Below are 22,485 nucleotides of genomic sequence, written 5' to 3'. Positions count from 1 at the left end.
CTGTAAGGGAAAGGTATATTATGAAACACTTAAGGCAGGACCGACCATGAACATGGAGCTGGACTAACTGGGAGGGGGGGGGGTCAACATGCACAGAGACAGTCATGGAAATTAACAACTTCGGTGTTTTTGACATGAAATCAAAACCTTTTTATTTGTATACCATGCTTAAGGCATCACAGGTCAAATTTTTCACAAAAAAATCTTATTAATGCTCCAATGAAAGGAAATCACAATTTCAATATATTTTCATGCTGTAACAAGTATTTTCAGTATGATTAATATAGTCGGCTTAATGTGGATGGAAAACTCAAAGTGACGAAGGTTTTGGACGTGAAACCCATGTACGTGAGTTTGGTGCAGGGAAACCAAGGTTCAGAATTGGCAGAATCTGGGACTCGAACCCCTAATTTACTGAATACTGGTACGGCTTAAGGATACAAATCTTCACAGCGAGTTGCACTTCTTAAACCACTGCACCACCTTTTGCCCCATAAAATCTATGAAAATAAATTTGTTACACTGAAGATGATAGAGCATGGAACAGTTTGTGACCGGTGCATCATGCTGCAGACTTTGATGTATCATTTCACCCCAGTAATAGATGAAGAGTGACTGGAATGGTACAGATATGGGCGTATTCAGAGTATGACATCATATCACATCAACTGGGGAAGAAGAAAAAAATATACACAAGTACTTCACTATAAATAACATATTAAATATTTTCCAAATATTCATTGGATTAATCGACAGTCCTGCCCATCACACTTGCCTACGTTACTTGCGTAAATGGTTACCTTGACCTCTGGATGACCGAATGATCACCTTGACCTCTGGATGTGGAATGATCACCTTGACCTCTGGATGACCAAATGATCACCTTGACCTCTGGATGACATTCAAGGTCAGATTGCAAATTTTAGATCAACCATGCTACAGTAACAGTGTTGATGTGAGCTGCAAAGTAAATCATCCCTGACAACTCCCATTCACTTTTTAGTCATAAAACAAATGTTAAGTCCCCATAAATTTGAAAGGTATGAATATTTCTATGACAAAATATAAGCATTTCGAGTGTTGGCAAAATGTACACAAGAGCCTCTCGTTTGGTAAGGATATAAGTGTACTGTGCACTGCCATGGACATATAACAGCTTAATAGTTCTGCGCAGCGTCTCTATGATAAAGCATATATTGGATGTTTAATTGTGATGTAAAAAATATAAAACATAGCTAGAACTAATGTAGAATGTGGTATTTAGGTAGTTGCAGTCCCTTACTGCTGGTAGGATATAAACTGGTAACCATGGTAACACAGACTATGTTATTGTATAATTGTCTGTATAATGGTAGTTGTTCAAAGGTTTTCCTGTTAACACTGTCAAATATTATCCATTTCACAAGTTAGCAGCAAATGGTAGAATTTTCAATGGTTAGCTATATATAGTAGAATGTTTCACACAGTTAGCGATATGGTAGAATTTCCACATGGTTGGCTATAAATGGTATAAGTTTTATACTGGTAATAGAATAAAAGATCAGCATTCTGACAAGGAAATAAACCAATACCATTATAACTACCGGTAATACAGATGGTAGACTGAGGACACACATCACTCCATCCACACATCCCATCACTACTCCCTTCTTCAGGAAACATCTTGTCAGATATTGAGGAACCAGATCTGAAACTTGGACTGGATTTGTTTAATAGTATTTCAGTAATTTTGAATAGTATTTCAGTTACATCATAATTGTAAGCTATATGTTTGAAGAAAAGCCAAAGTGCAGTAGGTTGTCGACATTTACTATTTTTGTGAAACCTACAGACATGGTACCGAAAGATTACCACAGGCATCGGTATAGTAACGACAGATCATCAAAGGCATCGGTATGGTTACGACCAACCACAGGCATCGGTATTGTTACGACACTGGTATGGTTACGACCAACCATAAGGCATCGGCATGATTACGACATCGGTATGGTTACGACCAACCACAGGCACCGGTATGGTTACGACCAACCAAAGGCACCTGTATGGTTACGACCAACCACAGGCACCGGTATGGTTACGACATCGGTATGGTTACGACCAACCACAGGCACCGGTATGGTTACGACCAACCAAAGGCACCTGTATGGTTACGACCAACCACAGGCACCGGTATGGTTACGACCAACCACAGGTACCGGTATGGTTACGACCAACCAAAGGCACCGGTATGGTTACGACCAACCACAGGCACCAATATGGTTACGACCAACCAAAGGCACCTGTATGGTTACGACCAACCACAGGCACCGGTATTGTTACGACCAACCACAGGCATCGGTATGGTTACGATCAACCACAGGCACCGTTATGGTTACGACCAACCAAAGGCACCTGTATGGTTACAACTAACCACAGGCACCGGTATGGTTACGACCAACCACAGGCATCGGTGTGGTTACACACCCAACCACAGGTACCGTTATGGTTACGACCAACCACAGGCACCGGTATGGTTATGACCAACCACAGGCACCGGTATGGTTACGACCAACCAAAGGCACCGGTATGGTTACGACCAACCACAGGCACCGGTATGGTTACGACCAACCACAGGCACCGGTATGGTTACGACCAACCACAGGCACCGGTATGGTTACGACCAACCACAGGCACCAGTAGGGTACTTAGAGACCAACCAGAAACAGCACTAAGTCAGTCCATATGGGCTGATTGTTTACATAAGGAAATCAATGATCATCCCTATCCCACCATTCATAACATAACATCTTTCCTCTTTAAAGTAAATACAGATGGCGATTTCTTACAAATGTAAAAATATGCAATTTTTCGGAAAACATTTCAAATTTAGCCAAAACCTTATAGTCCAAATGATTCCACCAGTCGAGAAGCAGCCACGTTCATATACCCTGTGTACCAAAGGGTCTTGTAGCTCCAGGGGATGCACTGCCGGCCACATCTTTCCCCAGGGAAATCAGCACACAGTGATGTGCGTCTACTAGACAGGTGTAGGACCAGTCTACTAGACCACGTGATGGCATGTACCTCTGCATCTTATCTACACACATCTGGGCTACTGGAGAGTGGAGTCCATCACAACGAAACACGGAATAGGAAAACAAACATGAAATGTCATCTAATGTATAAATAACCATTGACACACAGAAACATGAGAATGATGAAGTTTGGTAAACACTTGAATAAATACCGCAGTTAGTGGCGAAAAGAAAATATTTTTACTAATGGTTCAGTTGTAACCATGGTTACACAAGCAGAAATGATAATCCTACGAATAATGAGTTTCTTTCACAGTTGGCAATGACCAGTGTTTACATACGAGAAAGATATGAAATTTGAAGTCGTCTACACAATGAAAGAAGTGCACACAGAAAACCCCAATACGAAATACTTCCAATGAAATGCTTTAACACTGGGGACTTCAGAACAAAGTCAACTTTCATGCAATTATTATCATTGTTTATGATTGTTATGATAATTGCCATACTTAGAGGACAAGGTGAAACTTGAAATGAAGCTGAAAATATGCCAATTTCTTGTCACTATAAAATACTATTAGTACGACAACATCCCTTCATGATTGTTTGTTCGCTGACTTCTTCATAAATCTTTGGACTCATTCTCTGAAGGATGGGTATTCGGGAGGGAAGCAGGGGGACTTAGTGGGCTGTAAAGGGTATTTATCCCGGTGCTTACACTACTTTCTCTCATTTGAACACCAGCTTGAGACAAGATGCTGATCGTAGTCAACTCATGCTCCTTTTCACAAAATATACACGGCATGTCTTGTAGAACAAGTCATTTTGGCAGTACTTTACACACAAATCCAGAAACAACACGCAGAAAGGCAACTTTAAGACTCAGAGACCATTCTACCGAAGATACATAGAAATTTACATGTCTGATATGGTTGGTCGTCACAGCAGGGACAAAACTATCTATCTGTAATGAAGACAAAAAAAGACTTATTTTGCTTGTAGAAAAACAGCAAAACGCAGTACTTGTGTAGGTATCACATATATATAATATAATATATTTATATATTTCTCCAAATTTAAATACACATTTATCAAAATTGTAAGACATCTTAATGGAGGAAGCTGATATAGCACTTATACTGAATACAGAGGATGGGGATCACAAATATTTCGGATTTATTTTTTTGGGTAGTGAGACTGAGCACACAATTTCATAAAATATCCAAAAAAATATTCATGATCTCTACCTTTTCTGGTTCAGTATATAAAACAAAGATAACAAACACAGTATTGGAATCAGTCTTGTGGGGAGTAGTTTATCACAAGCGCAATACTGAAGTAGAATTTGTGATTTACATTTCAAGGAAAGAAACAATAACAGATTCAATCTTGTATACACTATCTGAAGACAATCACAATGTTTATATGATCAAGAAAGTCTAAACTTGTACTTTGTTAGCATCTTGCTTGATGGGAATTGCTGAGCTGTTGGTTCTCAGATGAGACTAAGATCCATAATTCTTTTGAAGATTCCATCAAACACAGTTGTGATTACATAAGTCTACAGGTAAGTAGCATCTCAAGCAACTCATCTCGTCATATTTTAATTTAAATCTGAAATAATTGACAATTTTCATTTTTCTTAAATTCATTTAAAACACTTTTATTTCTCATGTAGAAAAAGATACTTGTTCACATTATTGCCCCTTTTATCAATGGAGTCAATATCAGGGGGTTTCAAACAAGCTACCAACGTGCATCTTGGCACGATATAACAAAAGTCTTCAGATTTAGGTCAGGACAATACTGGCGATGCGAAAATGATCAAGATGAGAATCATTCTTATTCATACTTGTGTTAATTATCACCGGCAGATCAGGAACATCAATTCCTTATCTATTTCCCAGTTCCCGTGTCGCTACTGAAAATTCTCCCTCTGTGGATTCGTCAAAAACGTGCACCACACAAAATAGAAATCGTGGAAAAAAACAGAACAGTGAAAACTGTCTATATTTTAATCTGGGGAGAGGATAGCATCATCCATTTCCTGGTCCCGAAATTCTTCAAAGTAAGCACCATACGCCCCTAACTAAAGGCTCTCTCACCCATATAGCTTTGTAAAATGTCCTGGCCCAAACTGAAATTCTTTGGAAAGGAAGAACATTTTACAAAAAGGTGAAATCTTTTTCAAAAAATATCTTGCTTCCATTATTCACCACAGCAGTATAGCTAAGAAACCGTAACAACACAGTCCTAGTTAATAATATTAGTACAAAAGTTTGTTCTTTGCAAGATGATAACGAGGACTGAGAAATCCACGTGACAACATCGATGTATGTATACACAATTGGACCAATCATCGACTGCAAATAACAATGGACCAAACAAGATCACAGACCTCCCTCGCTATAACAACTACTGGTTCCTCTTTATAATGCACACTTCGGTATTCAACAATCGGATTTCTCGAAATGAAAGGCCAACAAACATCCCTTTGTAGGAAATGCATAAAGAGCACCATCAAGGTTTTTTGTAAATTATCTAATGACTAATAATTTAATGATGTCAATAAGTTTTTTTGTGAAAAATGATTCAATATCTCCAGCATGAAATTTCTAGAATTGATTTCTGAATGATCAATTTTCATAAAACTGATTTGGAAGGAATGAATATTTTTTTTGTTAGATAATTTTTTGCTGACAGTTTCTCCTGTACAAGAATCCTGCTGACTGGTCAGTGATGACTGACAAGAGAGGCCAAGCTTCATAACAGCGAGGGAGTGCTACTGTTTACACTTGACCTGGTCATCTAGAAGGGAACTGTTTGGACGCTGTGAATATGGTCTTCTTACGTCATCTCTGTCGTCACAGCTACGTCTCCCGCTAAGGACAGTAAGACAATATCAAACAGTGAGAGACTGTGCCGCAGCAGACACGGCCATCTATACAGGAAGTAGTAATCAGAGTTATCTCCCCTGGGTCCACCATAACTTGTACCTGATGGACGTGGAAAGTATATGGCCAGCGGCATTAAATTGAAGCTCACTCTGATGTTCTTCAATGTTCTGTCCTTGGATTCTTCATAGTGTCAGGAATATGGTTTCTAATAAATTCGCATCTGGCCTGGAAGAGTGAAACGTATGTTTGTACTGACAGTATTACTGAGGTTGGTTGGTTTGTTGTTTAACGCCCCTCTTAGCAATATTCCAGCTATATGATGGCGGTCTGTAAATAATTGAGTCTGGAACAGACAATCCAGTGATTGATATCATGAGCATCGGTCCACCCAATTCGGATCGATGACATGCATCAACCAAGTCAGCGAGCCTGACCACCCGATCCCGTAAGTCGCTTTTTACGACAAGCATAGTCACCTTTTACGGCAAGCATGGGTTGCTGAAGACTTATTCTACCCCGGAATCTTCACGGGTCGTATTACTGAGGAAACTGCTGGACATTCGAGAAGCTTGTTTTACTGGTTATTTAAACAACAACAATATTCCAGTCATCTGGAGAAGACATTCCGGAGATTGTTTGTTTGTTTGTTGTTTTAACGCCGCAGTCAGCAATATTCCAGCTATATGACGACAGTCTGTAAAAAATCGAGTCTGGACCAGATAATCCAGTAATCCAGCAATTGGGATACGATGACATGCATCAACCAAGTCAGCGAGTCTGACCACAACAGACTATATAGTCGCCTTTTACAGCAAGCATGGGTTTCTGAAGACCTATTCTACACCGGATCTTCACGGAGTCCATTCCAGTGACAGATATTATGAGCAACAATCCATGCTGTCGTGGTAGCACACTTCTTCCAGATTTTCACTAGTCTGTCACAAATAGGTATCAAGCTCGCCCAAGGGATTCAACTCTATCGCGAAATTATGTCTCCTTAGATGACTGGGCCACTGGGTGAGAGTGGTCGTTACCTTCTAGAGGTTCTTGTCCGCCCGCTCCTTGATGAGGATGGTCTCCTGAAAGATGAGCTCCTTCAGTCGCTCTTTAGGCAGATCGTCAAGCTCCATCTCGAATGTGAAGGGTTCCTCCGCCACAGGCTGAAACAAGTGAGTGACCAAGTGAGTATGGGTCAGCCTTCAAAATTAACGCCAGTTCTAACAATAAGGTTACCACTAGTCCTACAATACTCCAGTACTACAGTAATGTAACAGCCTGTCAGCTGAGTGAGTGAGTTGGGTTTAACGCCGCTTTTAAAATTATTCCAGTTATATCACAGCGTGTCAGCTTAATGTGGGAGGAAAGCTCGAAGTGAAGCAGGTCTAAGACGTTTACCACTTCGGTGAAACCCACGAGCATGGGTATGGTGCTGACAAACCTAGAAACATAATAGAGGCGAACCAGGATTCGAAACCACAATCATAGGTTTCTGGCGTGCCCAAGGGATGCAACTCTGCACAGTGAATCGCAGCGCCTTAGACGACTGGGCCACCTGTGGCCCCGCCTGTCAGCTGAATGTTGGGGAGCCTACAGCAAAGCTCCACCCAGACTTTCACCAGTTGTGTACGGGAATCGAGCCAATAAACCAATGATCATAAATGGGATGAATCTTGGACATGACATATCTCCCTTCTTCCACAGGGTCTAAGTATGGGTGAGACAGTGGCTGTAACCACAGCATCTCACCTCACCTACAGGGTCTTAGTATGGGCGAGACAGTGACCACCAAATCTCATCTCACTGCATCCACAGGGTCTACGTATGGGTGAGACAGTGGCAGTAACCACAGCAACTCACCTCACCCACAGGGTCTAAGTATGGGTGAGACAGTGGCAGTAACGATGTCATCTCACCTCACCCACAGGGTCTAAGTATGGGTGAGACAGTGGCAGTAACCATGTCATCTCACCTCATCCACAGGGTCTACATATGGGTGAGACAGTGGCAGTAACGATCTCATCTCACCTCATCCACAGGGTCTACATATGGGTGAGACAGTGGCAGTAACCATGTCATCTCACCTCATCCACAGGGTCTACATATGGGTGAGACAGTGGCAGTTACAATCTCATCTCACCTAATCCACAGGGTCTACATATGGGTGAGACAGTGGCAGTAACGATCTCATCTCACCTCATCCACAGGGTCTACATATGGGTGAGACAGTGGCAGTAACGATCTCATCTCACCTCTTCCACAGGGTCTAAGTATGGGTGAGACAGTGGCAGTAACCATGTCATCTCACCTCATCAGCTGGGTCATAGTACTGCTCTAGGTATGGGTGAGACAGTGGCAGTAACCGTGTCATCTCACCTCATCAGCTGGGTCATAGTACTGCTCTAGGTAAGGGTGAGACAGTGGCAGTAACCGTGTCATCTCACCTCATCAGCTGGGTCATAGTACTGCTCTAGGTATGGGTGAGACAGTGGCAGTAACCGTGTCATCTCACCTCATCAGCTGGGTCATAGTACTGCTCTAGGTATGGGTGAGACAGTGGCAGTAACCGTGTCATCTCACCTCATCAGCTGGGTCATAGTACTGCTCTAGGTATGGGTGAGACAGTGGCAGTAACCGTGTCATCTCACCTCATCAGCTGGGTCATAGTACTGCTCTAGGTATGGGTGAGACAGTGACTGCTCTACTGTTATCCTCTTCTGTGGGTTGAACGTCAACATTTTGTCGAGGAGATCCAGAGCTGGAAAACAGAAACAACGCGGTCATTACCGTGGAAACTATGCACTGCAATCAGTGAATGAGTGAGTGTGGTTTTATGTCGCTTTTAGCAATATTCAAGCAATATCACCCCAGGGAACACCGGAAATGGGCTTCACACATTTTATGTGGGGAAACTAAACCCAGGTCTTTGGCATGACAAGTGAATACTTTAACCACTAGGCTACCCTACCTTCCCCACTGTAATCAGGAGTACAGTGTTCATACATCTTAAGTTGCCATTATGTTGTTTTCTGCTTAACACAGAAATATTACATCACGCCAACCTTTAAATAATTGGCAATGGCAAATTAGTCGGTGACAGCGTGAAGCTTCCGTGCCATCGATACACACACAGTCTAATCTTACACTGTGACTACCTGATCTCCACCAGTGGTTAATTTGATAAGCAGAGTACTGGGAACCTATTCTTACCCAGAATCCCCCCCCCCCCCACCCCCAGTTTCCGGTAGAAGAATAATTGAAAGATTGTGTATCTTAAACTCACCACCAATGGATTACCATCTCTTGTTTGTGTTTTTTTGTAAGCTCTTTCACATAGTACTCACTAACAATTCAGTTCCATAACAAAGGCCCATAAATAATCAAGCCTGGACCAGACAATCAAGTGACTAAGAACCAACACCATCAACCAAGTCACCGAGCAATTATATCATCTCTTATGTTTGTTTTGTTTGTTGTTGAACGCCGCACTCAGCAAAATTCTGTAATATATCAAGTCTGGAACAGACAATCCAGTGATTGACATCTTGAGCATTGATCTATGCATCCATGCATCAACCAAGTCAGTGAGCCTGAGCACCCAATGCCGTTCGTCGCCTCTTACGGAAAGCATTGGTTGCTGAAGACCTATTCAAACCGGGATTTTCACCGGGTCTCAATATAATCCCTTCAGGGATAGTTCCCACACTCTTACGCCTCTGTGAACTCTACGGGGGACAGCTGTACATTTACCTTTATCATCTGCCTTAGTGAATAACCTGTTCCATGGCACCTTGGGCTTGAACGGCAGAGACTGAATATACCCACGTGCCTGGAACAAAACATGGTATGACATAAGAAGAAGTAATAATAATAATAGGCTATTTATATAGCGCATATTTCCACACCAGTCGGGGCATGCTCAAAGCGCTATTACTAGTATATAATATTACCCCGGTCCCTGGATCTGTGTGCACTCAACAATCATTCTCAGCTCCCTGAGGAGTACACAACCCAAGCTGCCTGTAAGGCAGTAGAAGGTTAACAACCACATTGCCATCTCATCCAACTGGGTACCCATTCACTCCTGGTTGAACAGAGGCACATTTCGAACAAAGTCACCTGCCTAAGCAGACACCACATGTGCTTCAGTGTGGGGCAGAACCGAAGCCCTAGAAACACTCAGCAGTCAAGCTGCCTTGACGCGGTCACCCATCCGAGGACTCTCCACGACCAACATTGCTTAACTTCCTAACTTCCACAACATGAGACAAAATGTCCGCAGCAACCATTTTTTCAAATCATATTATTCATATGGGCAAGAGCAATGGCAATCATGCAATCCCCTCGAGGGACTACACTGACAAACCAAGGCCTATAATCAGGTCAGGTGAGGTAAAATGGGGTTTAACCTTGTGTTCAAGACTATTGCAATTCCATAGCATGTTTGTTTATTTGTTTGTTGTTTAACGCAGCACTCAGCAATATTCCAGCTATATGACGATCTGTAAATAATCGAGTATGGATCAGACAATCCAGTGATCGACATCATGAGCATCGATCCCAGGAATTGAGATACAATGACATGCATCATCAAACAAGTCAGCAAGCCTGACAACCTGATCCCGTTGGTCACCTCTTACGAGAAGCATCGTCGCCTTTTAATGAGCATGGGTTGCTGAAACCTAATCTACACCGGATCTTCACGTGTGAATATGTAGCATGTATGTGTCCTCCTGCTTGTATTAGTGCAGACTAAAGTCGGCTTAACAGAGCTAGCACGCTGAGCTACCATGCTGCATTTCAACATGGACATCCAGCTCAGTCACAGTATACTGTCTCCGAGGCGATCAGTCTTTGTTTAATCCCCTTAATGTCGAGAAACAGGCAGTCCCGTCTTTTAACATCTTTTGTCATGAAGCAGCCGTTGATCGAACCACAGACCTCCTGCTCTCCAAGCAGACACTCCATCTACTAGACCATGGAGGCAGTCACCAACAATCAGGTGAGGGGAGGTGAAATTGGGTTTAACTTCGCGTCCAAGATTATTGCACTTATATAGCGACGTGCATGCACGTGTGTGTCTGTGGCTGCTTGTACTAGTCCGGACTGATGCCGATTTATAGTGCTAGCCCACTGAGATATCATGCCGCAGTTTAACATGAATACCCCACTCAGACACAGTATACTGACTCCGAGCCAACCAGTCCTTGTTTTAGCCCCTTAATGTCGAGCGCCAGACAGGGTAACAACAAGTACCATCTTTTAACGTCTTTTGGTATGACGCTGACGGGGATCTAACCCCGGACCTTCTGCTCTCCGGGCGGACGCTCTACCACAAGACCACGGAGGCGGCTCCAACAATCAGGAAAATCGGGGATTTGTACCAACGACCGACCAGCCCCTACACCAGTGATGTACCTTCTCATTGATGATACAGTTGAGATCTTCTTGACTTGGCGAACCCAGCACGCCCAGGATGTGATTTAACTGATCAAGATCTACACATGTTAAGGCATAAACAATACATAAGTTGACAAATACTCTCATTTACATACAATTTTCTGATAATTTCAACAGGAATGTAAGACATCTCTTTTATTAATTCAACCTTATTATAAGCTTTTCAGCATAGTGAGTGAGTATGGTTTTACGCCGCTTTTAGCAAAAGTCCAGCAATATCACAGTGGGGGACACCAGAAATGGGCTTCACACATTGTACCCATATCGGGATTCGAACCCGAGTCTTTGGCATGACGAGCGAACGCTTTAACCACTAGGATACCCGACAGCCCCTTTTTCAGCATGGGAAAACGGTACCAGGAAAACTTAAGATATAGACGTAGAAGAAAAAGATATTGACGTTGAAGAAAAAGAAGATAAAACACATAATTCTCAGTCCTTTGTAACATTTGTGCAAGCAGGTCTACTTGTTTGTTTGTTGTTTAACACTGTACTCAGCAATATTCCAGATACATGACAGCAACCCTTAAATATTCCAGTGAAAAATATCTATAACTGGTAACAGTTTTTGTAATTTCAAACTTTCATGTTTTGTCACAAATCTACGGAAGCCTTTTAGGGCGATCAGTTTTTGTAATTCTTTCATTGACATTTCATTGCTAGGTTGAAATTTCAAGACAATAATTTGAAATTTCAAGACACTTAGTTGAAATTTCAAGATGCTATGTTGAAATTTCAAGTTGGATCTCAAGATACTATGTTGAAATTCCAAGAAACATACTAAGTTGAAATTTCAAGATAATGAACATATGTATCTTGAACTTTCAACACAACATCTTGAAAATTCAACTGAGCATCTTGAAATTTCAAAAAACCAAACAAATGGCCCTAAAAGGCTTCTGTACAAAAACAGAAACAATCCACACAATTGGATGCTTTTAATGACATTCAAATGTCTATAGCTTCAGTTAATACAACAAACAGTGAACAAAGTATAAACTGCTATGGTAGGTGTGATGTGTCACATGGACTTTGCCCCCGACATAGATCTTGGTTACAATGGGTTATAAAGGATACAGTGTTTCCCTGGAAACAAGGGCCTGTTGGAGAGCATCTCAGCGAGGATACAGCCAACCGACCACACATCAACTGAAAACATGCTAAGGAAAACATTTGAGAACACGAAATATTTCTGACAATAATACTTTGATGAACATCTAGGTTTTCAGTTCATATCGTATTGTAGTATTTAAATTGCATTTTGAACTTGACGATTGACATTTTGTTAATAGTGGTAAAATTGTTAAGAGTGAGTCAGTGAGACTGGTTTTACGCCGCATTTAGCAATATTCCAGCAATATCACGGCGGGGGACACCACAAATGGGCTTCACACATTGTACCCATGTCGGGAATCGAACCTGGGCCTTCAGCATGACGAGCGAACGCTTTAACCACTTGGCTCCCCGACCGGCCCTAAATTGTTAAGAAGTTGGTGAAAAGTTTGGGGGCCATATTTTTATGAAAATGTTTGGAAATATTTATGACTCACACCTTGCATGTCAAGACATTTCTTTCCATCATCTGTTGTGGACTCCACATTCAGTAAATAAGTATGACGAAAATGTGTTGGGAGTGAATGTTGTTTTTGCCACAGTCGGCAATATCACAGCCATGTCAAGCAGTAAACTGTGCTGGACAAACATGTGGCTGACAGCAGGATTTGTTTGTTTGCTTGCTGTTTAACGTCACACTCAGCAATATTGCAGCTATATGACGGCGGTCTGTAAAATATCGATCCACACAAAATGAATACAACGACATGCATCAACCAAGTCAGCAAGCCTAACAACCTGATCCCGTTAGTCGCCTCTTATGACAAGCCTAGTCGCCTCTTATGACAAGCATAGTCACCTTTTACAGCAAGCATGGGTTGCTGAAGACCTGTTCTACCCCGGATCTTCAGGGGTTCTGAGAGCATGAGCACCCTTGGGCATGGTAACACAATTAGTAAGGTCACACATTGGCGTGAGTGAGTGAGTGAGTTGAGGTTAAGGCCAGTATTGACTAGTATTCCAGTTATATCACTGTGTGTCAGCTTCATGTGGAAGGAAAGCCCGAAGTGATGCAGGTCTCAGACGTTTACCACTTTGGTAAACCCATGAGCATAAGTATGGTTCTGACAAACCTAAAACCATAATTGGTGCAATCCAGGAATCGAAACCCCAATCGTAGGTTTCTGGGTGTCCAAGGGATGCAACTCTGCACAGGGAATTGTTACAGATTGTAACTATTAGCTTTGAGTATTAGCATTGTGTATTTGGGACTTATCTCATGTAGTATCTACACTGAGTGTTCTCGGGCCAAGGATACTGGACTTTGTGTACCCCTTGGAGTTGAGCATGATCTCGGGAGCGCGGTACCACCTCGTGGCAACGTATTCGGTCAGGAAACCTGTGTGGTCGTGGTCAGGGTCGGCCACTCGCGCCAAACCAAAATCACAGATCTGAAACAAAACATACACATGTCAATTTCATTCAAATCAGATCTTTTTCTTCAATACTTAACCTCTCTTTATAAAGATCTGGGGACACTTCCATTGAAGGTCATGTCAGGTGAACTTTCTAATCCAGGAAGCATTACCCATTGTGGTCCAAGAAAACTAGCTGATGAGTTCAAGTAAATACAGTGAGTAAAATAGTCTCAAAGTATTGCTGGCAGATGGTCCAGCTAGCTAAAAGTTACAAGCCAGTTTCAAATTCCGCAAGCATAAAAATGTAACAGTTTAGTTTTTGTCCCTACAATGTTTGACATGGCTAATCAAAGTTTGTTAAGTAACACAGCTTGTGATTGGCATGATTGGTTTAAGTACAAAATACAACCAATCAGAACACCTTTGTTATACCGAAAGAGGATAACTCTAATCTCGCAACCTCGATCGCTACCGAAATAAATTTTAATTCTATTTCATTTTGATGGTCATATAGATCTACAGAAATTAAAGGACTTGTTTTATGCTAATAAACAAAGAGTCATGCATAAACAATCCCCATCAAAATTCTGTAGAGAGTCACTCTTGGGACATTTCAGAACCTTGAGCCCGACCAAAATTTTGCACGTCACAGGCTAGCAGGCAGGCGGGCAGCAATTTCGCACACTGATCCTGGTTGCCTGTATGTATGGCAGACAAGTCTGGGTGATGGTAAAACAATATTGCTGACAGAGCATTGCCAACATTCCATACATTACTGACTCACACTCAGCCAGGCACACCAGTCTGGGTTTGTACATTTCTCGGACATGCCTCATACTGGTTTACCCAGGCAAACCTATACACTTTGTAATGAGTGAGCTAGTGAGGTGGGTTTAACGCCGCTTTAAACAGTATTCCAGTTATATCGCGGCGTGTCAGCTTAATGTGGGAGGAAAGCCCCAAGTGATGCAGGTCTCAGATTTTTACCACTTCGGGGAAACCCACGAGCACGGGTATGGTGCTGACAAAGCTAAAAAATATCATCGGGGTGTACCGATCATAGGTTTCATGTGTGCCTAAGGGGAGCAACTCTGCACAGCAAATTGTGGTGCCATGGATGATTTGGCCATGTGTGCCCAATAAATTCTGCAATGGAAACATGCAAACACAACTATATATGTTTGTACTGAAAGACCCATATGGGATGTGTGTGTCAATAGAGGGATGACGTCAACATGAGATCATACATTGTTTTACAGATGGATGAGAACACTTTGAGATCACATCTGTTAAGTAGGAGATAGAGGTGCAGCGATAGAAACTAACAGTTTTAGTCCACTAGTCCTTATAATGATAATATACAGCAAAACCCTTAAAAAGGGCAAATTTCTACTAGTCCTTATGATACCTTAACTATTTGGCAGTTGGGCAAGGACTATAGGACTAGTTCCAATTTCAAAAGCTTGCAGTGGTTGAAGGTCTCACCTTGAGATCACATGTTGTGTTAAGTAAGAGATTGCAGTGGTTGGAGGTCATACCTTGAGATCACATGTTGTTTTAAGTAGGAGATTGCAGTGGTTGGAGGTTTTACCTTGAGATCACATGTTGTGTTAAGTAAGAGATTGCAGTGGTTGGAGGTCTTACCTTGAGATCACATGTTGTGTTAAGTAGGAGATTGCTGGGCTTGAGGTCCCGGTGCAGCACGTTGGCAGAGTGAATGTATTTGAGGCCTCTAAGGATCTGGTAGAGGAAGTAGCAGACATGGTCGTTGCTGAGTTGCTGGGTCTTCAGCAGTTTGTACATGTCTGTCTCCATCAGGCACTGTACAATGTAGCTGTCACCGTTAAGAAAGATGCCACACAAACTGGAGAACACTGCCGAGGATGAAATATTGTTGGACGCCATAGTTGGCAATATTAGCATTAGCCATATACTGGGCGTTTTAAGAACTGTTTGTTGTTTAATGCCCCACTCAGCAATATTCCAGCTATATGACGAAGGCCTGTAAATAATCTTGTCTGAACCAGACAATCCAGTGATTGATACTGTGAGCATCAGTCCATGCTGTCGGAACACAATGCCATGCAATGAACTGCTCGGTGATTTGGTTGATGGTCTGTCATCATTCCCTTATGGTGCAGAAAAGTGCTCATAATATCAATCACTGGATTGCCTGGTCAAAGACTTGAATATTTACAGGCCGCTGTCCTATAGCTTTTTCAGTGCCGAGTGCAATGCTAAACAACAAAAGAACAACATTTTGATCGCCGAAACAACATAAGCATTGATATTGAAGGTATGCAACTTAAACACTCGACCCACTTGAGTGGGAGGAAATTGGTACTTCACATCCAGAGCCAGATTTACGCCTAGTCTTTGTTGCTCAACACGACACTCGCAATATTCAAGCCACATGAAGGCAGCCTGGTTTGTTTGCTTGTTTGTTGTTTAACATCACACTCAGCAATGTTCCAGGTACATGACGGCGGTCTGTAAATAATCGAGTCTGGACCAGACAATCCAGTGAGCTTCGATCCACGCAAGTGGGATACCATGACATGCATCAACCAAGTCAGCGAGCCTGACCACCCGATCCTGTTACTCGCCTTTTACGGCAAGCATCGGTTGCTGAAGGCCTATTCTAACTCTGATCTTCACGCGTCTGCTGGGACCCGGAATGGCCACCAGAGACAACAAGTGGATAATAATTGTGGAAAGTCCAGACCAGCAGCTCATTATGTTTTCGATTTTACTAAGGCTGTAAAGGATACACATCTTTCATTTCTTCTATGGATGGCGCTCGCAGAATATCACTGATGTTGATGATCTGAAAGGAAAGGGTGAACAGATTGATAACCGCACTTCATTTCATGCCATGTTACTTGAAGACAATGGCTCTGATGATATTGATTGATTGGTTTGTTGTTTAACGCCGCACTCAGCAATATTTCAGCTATATGACGGCGGTCTGTAAATAATCGAGTCTGGACCAGACAATCCAGTGATTAATATCATGAGCATCGATCCACGCAATTGGGATCGATGACATACATCAACCAAGTCAGCGAGCCTGACCACCCGATCCCGTTAGTCGCCTTTTATGACAAGCATAGTCGCCTTTTATGGCAAGCATGGGTTGTTGAAGACCTCTTCTACCCCGGATCTTCATGGGTCAGCTCTGATAATAAGACAGGCAGATGCTAATAGAGTGAGTTAGTGAGTGAGGTTTTATGCCGCTTTTAGCAATAATCCAGCATTATCACAACGGGGGACATCATAAATGGGCTTCACACATTGTACCCATGTTGGGAATCGAACCCGGGTCTTCGGCATGACGAACGAATGCTTTAACCACTAGGTTACCTGACCGCCCCAGGTGATAATATAACATTGATTGAACGCCGCACTCAGAAATATTGGATCTAGATTTGGGCGAACTGTAAATAATGGAGTCTTGGCCAGACAATCCAGTCATTGACATCATGAGCATCGATCCATTCAAATGGGATACGATGACATGCATTAAACCATTGACGGCTCTCTGGTCAGACGTTCCAGGGGGGCAGACAAGTGAGTGTGATTAAAACTTGGGCTGTTACAATTCACTCACGTATTTGGTGAATCGAGTCGTATCCCTTCATGAATTGAATGTTATTCGTAGCCACTAGAATCGAGAATGTATGATTCTTGAACTCGTCTGTTATTTATCAAAGCGAGATATGCAAAATGGAATATGTTCAAGCCATGTAGCAACAATTTGTGTCAATTTTCAAAGGCAACTTATGGTACTGCCAACCAAAACTTCAGGATATAAGTGGCATTGTCACGATGTACTACTTGTTTGCTTCACAAGAGACAACACTGAAATGTTTCAACCAAGGCAATTACATGACGTACATATACCTAGATTTTAATAAACTTACGTTTTACAATGACACCATGTTTTACCCCAAAAGCAAAGACAATACCAGCTGAGCACATAGGACCGGCAGTAACTTGTTATCGTATTCGTGAATAAATGTTCGTATTCATTACCTTATATTCGTGACACTTATCGTATTCGCCTCTGAGTGTATTCGTTGCAGCCCTAATTAACACTACTTTACACTAAATCTCAGCCATATCACAGTGGGTCGGTTTCACACTGGAATAAAGCCTGAAGTGATAAAGCAGGTCGTCAACATTGACCATTTTGGTTAAACCCATTAGCACAGGTATTGTACTGACAGGCCCTGGGGCTTAAACTTGATTTTGCCACAACCAAGCATACAGTCACTAGAGAAGCGTTGTATTACCGGTATACCACGTTGGAAGCGCTAATGCATACATATCAGCTGACTGACTGAGTATGGTTTTGCGCCGCTTTTAGCAATATTCCAGCAATATCACGGGTGGGGACACCAGAAATGGGCTTCACACATTGTCCCCATGTCGGGAATCGGACCCTGGTCTTCGGCGTGACGAGCGAACACTTTAACCACTAGGCTACCCGACCGCCCCGTATACATATCAGAATATGTTTGGAAAATAACAGTATATTGCAATACATTGTGGTATGTATAGCATACATGAATCAATATTGCAATAAATTGTAATACAAAAGTCAGGCCAATACCCATCACTAATAAAAGTGACCCCTTGACCTGTGCCCCGAGTTGAGTGAAGCATGTTAGCTGAATGTGACCATCTTCCCGAGGCAAGGAAGTTAACTGACTGTAAAAGTACAGCTTCCTCCCTTGCCAAACTAGACTGGAATTTCTGGGCTTGAGTGGCTATTACCAGGTGTGATGTGCCTTCTATGTCCCTCCTACTGACTAATCAGATTCCACCTCTAATATCACTTGCATTTGCTTATAACAAAATGGCAGTGCCTAGTCAAGACAATATTGTACTAAAACTTTGCAAAGTGCATCAAATCATGTGAGCACCTTCATAAGAAACATGGAACGATTTGGAAAATATCTGTTAACACCGACTTGGTGGTACACATGCTTTACAAATCCTTTAATCGACCGAAATCTGCACGGCAGTTGACAAACCAGATGTCGATTTAGATACACGATGTATAGACTCATTAGCCTAGCCAACATAAAACTCCATAATTGCAGCCTAGTTCGGCAAGGGTGGAAAGTGGGGTTTTATAGTCAGTTAACTCCCTTGGCTTGGGGAGATGAATGCGGAAAGAAAAGCAACCACATTGGTGTATCAACAATCCCAGATATATGCTGCCAGACCAAGTACGAGGGGTGTTCCTTAAAGATTTCCTCTAAACCAATTAGGGTTATCATATTTGGTTGAAATTTCACATGTGTAATGATACATGTATCTATGGGTTATGTCTGAATTTGCAGCACTGAACTATTAATCTTACCACTTTTACAGGTGTTATGATCAAGTAGGGTGTGACAATGGAGCCAGTAGAATACCGAGCAGTGATTAGGTTTTTATATTTGAAAGGTCGTACACCAAAAGAAACTTTCGATGAAATGAAAGCAACTTATGGGGAAGATGCCCCATCATATGACGTTGTTAAACACTGGCATCGCCAGTTCAAGTGTGGTCGGACATCTGTGGAAACAGCTGCCATTCCTGGTCGCCCCCATTCAGCCATTGATGAGGACACTATCCATCAAGTGGAGACCGCCATTTTGGCAGACCGACGTATAACTGTTCGCCAGTTAGCACAAGATGTCAAGATAAGTGTAGGGTCTGTGGAAAAAATCATCCATGACAATTTGAACATGCATAAGGTGTCTGCACGATGGATTCCCAGGTTGCTCACACCTTTCCAAAAGCAGGAACGAGTCAATTGCTCAAAGGATCTTTTGGACATGCGCCAAAAAAAAAAGACAAACTTTTTTTACAGACTTATCACAGAGGATGAAACATGGGTTCATCACAATGATCCTGAGACTTAAGTTCAGTCGATGCAATGGAAGCATGTGGAGTCATCCCGCCCCTGCAAAGAGGGCACGTGTCCAACCCTCTGCAGGCAAGGTCATGCTCACAGTGTTTTGGGACCAGCACGGAGTAGTGATGATGGATTTCTTGGCAAAGGGTACCACAATTACAGGAGCTTATTATGCTTCACTGCTGCGGAAATTGCGGGACGCTATCAAGCTTAAGGGGCGTGGCATGCTGACCAAGGGTGTCCGTCTCCTGCAAGACAATGCTCCAGTACACAACTCTCATGTTGCCCAGACAGAAGCGCGGTCCTGTGGCTATGAAATCCTTCCACATCCTCCTTACTCTCCTGACCTGGCACCATCTGACTTCCACCTCTTTCCAACCATGAAGTCATTTTTGAAGGGAAAACGTTTCACAGATGAAGAAACACTGATTTCTGAAGTCAAGTCCTGGTTTGAGACGCAAAATGATGGCTTTTACAAGCGAGGTCTCTATAGTTGCATAAAACGATGGGAGAAGTGTGTAACTCTTGGTGGTTCCTATGTGGAGAAAGACTAATACCTATGCCAAGTTTCATTCCACTAGGTCCATCGGAAGTGAGTCAGGGGAAATCTTTAATGAACATCCCTCGTATCACAACCAACAATCATCAGACCCTGACTCAGCTGAGGGATACAAACATGTCAGCATGGACCACTGTGCCGACCCTGTGACTCTGTGGCCACACCATGTACACTGCACTCTTGTTTTCCCAGCACAATAGCCAAAGACAAGATTTATACGTGAGGTGAAATGGGCTTAACGTCATGTTCAAAATTATTACAAATATATAGTGTTGTGTGTTGCTGCTTGTTCTAGTCCAGACCTAGTAGTGTTAAACTATAGTGCTTACCCACTGAGATAACTTTCCACAGTGAAAAATGAATACCCTACTCAGACACAGGATACTCCACCTGACCAGTCCTTGTTTTAGCCCCATAATGCCAAACACCAGGCAGGGTAAAAAGAAGTATCATGACCAGGGATCATACCACCGACCTTCCACTCTCAAGACAGACGCAGTATCCACAAGTTTTATAAGGCCAGGCTTTTTTTTATTTTTAGGATTTCGGATTTTTCAGCCCAAAGTCCAGGGTTGGAGGAGGGGGGAAAAAAGAAGAAGCTAGATGCATTTTTTTAATGCAGAATGCCTCTGGCATACTTTATGAACATATTCTGTGATCAAAAGACCGCCATTTGTGACAATAAAGCCCCTTGTAACAATAAAAATTTGACCACATACAACACGGACAATTGTCAAGGTAGGCTATTCATGTTTGGCTTCGAGATCAACAAAGATCGATTATGTATCTCTTTACTAGTTCACAAAGGTAAATTCATATGTTTTTTATTAAAAGGTGATGATAACAAATAAAATAACTGACTGCGCGACTATTGGCGGGGAAAAAAAATGTGGAAATTTGATTATTTTATTTTTTTTACATTTTCCCAAAAATCAGAGTCGGCGGGTTAGTAATCCGAAAAATATAAAACGCTTGGCCTAAAGTTCCTCATGGAAACGTTACAGTGTCGCAGAAACTTAGCCAATACAACTTACATTTTCATGCTTGAATCTGGTGAGGATCTTGATCTCTCTTAACGTTCTTTGGCAGTATGTCTGATGCTCAAACGGTGATATTTTCTTGATGGCTACTTTTGACTTTGTTTCAGTATCAATAGCAGATCTGAAAACAGATGAAAAAAGGCATAATTAACCACATCACTGGAATGTCAAGTCCAAATTACTTCAATGGTACAATTCTTCAAACCATCGATACAGCATTGTACAGTGCAAGTGTCCTTGGCCCAATGACAATGCATCAAAATTAATCATTTAATTTTGTTTTCTTAAATCAGCGTTTTTTGAAGAGGCAAGTTAATGTCCATTAACACTCATTGATACATTTGATATCAAAAGACACTCATAACACATGTTATATTTGGGATTACACTTTCTTAGTAAAGTACAGATTCTCGTACTTTTTTGGTTTGAGTTTCGTCCGGGATTCGAACCCACACTTGCCAGAGTGAGGCACCTAATCGCCAGCACACAAAGTCAGTGATCTAACCCACTCAGCCACCGAGGCTTCCACAAAAAATGAAAGTCCGACAACTGGTAGTCTAGATCACGTACCCTGAGTACACCTCTGACAAGTGTAAATTGGCACGGCTCCGATGGCCGAAAGCTATGTATGGCATTGTGTAGACATAAAAAGACACTCAGGTGAGATTCTCTATTTATCAGATTTCATTATCATACAGTAAAGTATGTTTATAACGAACACGCTTATAACGAACTGACGGATATAACAAACTGATTTTTTTGTCCCGACTATTTGCTATAGTTATGCTGTATATATGCTTATAACGAACTACCGTTATAACAAACTAAAGTTAGTGGTCCCTTCGAGTTCGTTATAACCGTAGTTTACTGTATATAAAAAAGAAACTTGTAATTTTCTCTCAAGCATGTAAAGTACATCATTAATCTTTTACACAACATATTAATGTCCATTACACCACGACCAATGGGGATCTCTGAACACTAACAAAAGGATTGTGTGACACCTCATCGATCACATCTTCTATGCCGACTTTATACAGGGCGTGACAACCTTGTTATTGTCAGAAGCCCCTGGAGAACAGATCAGCATCATTGACACAATGCTAATTGGATCTCCGAAAATATTCTTTTTCTAA

General features: G+C 42.0%; 1 protein-coding gene across 1 annotated transcript in view; it reads right to left on the bottom strand.

The window, feature by feature from the left end:
- Window positions 1–5,716: 5,716 nt before the first annotated feature.
- Window positions 5,717–22,485, bottom strand: part of LOC139456540 (mitogen-activated protein kinase 1-like) — a 38,806-nt gene continuing 22,037 nt past the window's right edge. Inside the window, exons 2-11 of the mRNA XM_071238310.1 lie at window positions 21,344–21,470; window positions 16,611–16,666; window positions 15,484–15,673; window positions 13,740–13,872; window positions 12,446–12,517; window positions 11,327–11,406; window positions 9,659–9,737; window positions 8,557–8,666; window positions 6,946–7,071; window positions 5,717–6,136 (exon numbers count right to left, since the gene is read on the bottom strand). Of these exons, the coding sequence (XP_071094411.1) occupies window positions 6,949–7,071; window positions 8,557–8,666; window positions 9,659–9,737; window positions 11,327–11,406; window positions 12,446–12,517; window positions 13,740–13,872; window positions 15,484–15,673; window positions 16,611–16,666; window positions 21,344–21,470 (970 nt within the window). The 3' untranslated portion in view covers window positions 5,717–6,136; window positions 6,946–6,948. The remainder of the gene's footprint in view (window positions 6,137–6,945; window positions 7,072–8,556; window positions 8,667–9,658; window positions 9,738–11,326; window positions 11,407–12,445; window positions 12,518–13,739; window positions 13,873–15,483; window positions 15,674–16,610; window positions 16,667–21,343; window positions 21,471–22,485) is intronic.

Source organism: Haliotis cracherodii, unplaced genomic scaffold (genome assembly GCF_022045235.1).
Source record: "Haliotis cracherodii isolate W230 unplaced genomic scaffold, xgHalCrac1.p SCAF_11, whole genome shotgun sequence".
In the NCBI taxonomy this organism is placed as follows: domain Eukaryota; kingdom Metazoa; phylum Mollusca; class Gastropoda; order Lepetellida; family Haliotidae; genus Haliotis; species Haliotis cracherodii.
This window is presented reverse-complemented; position numbering and strand designations above follow the sequence as displayed.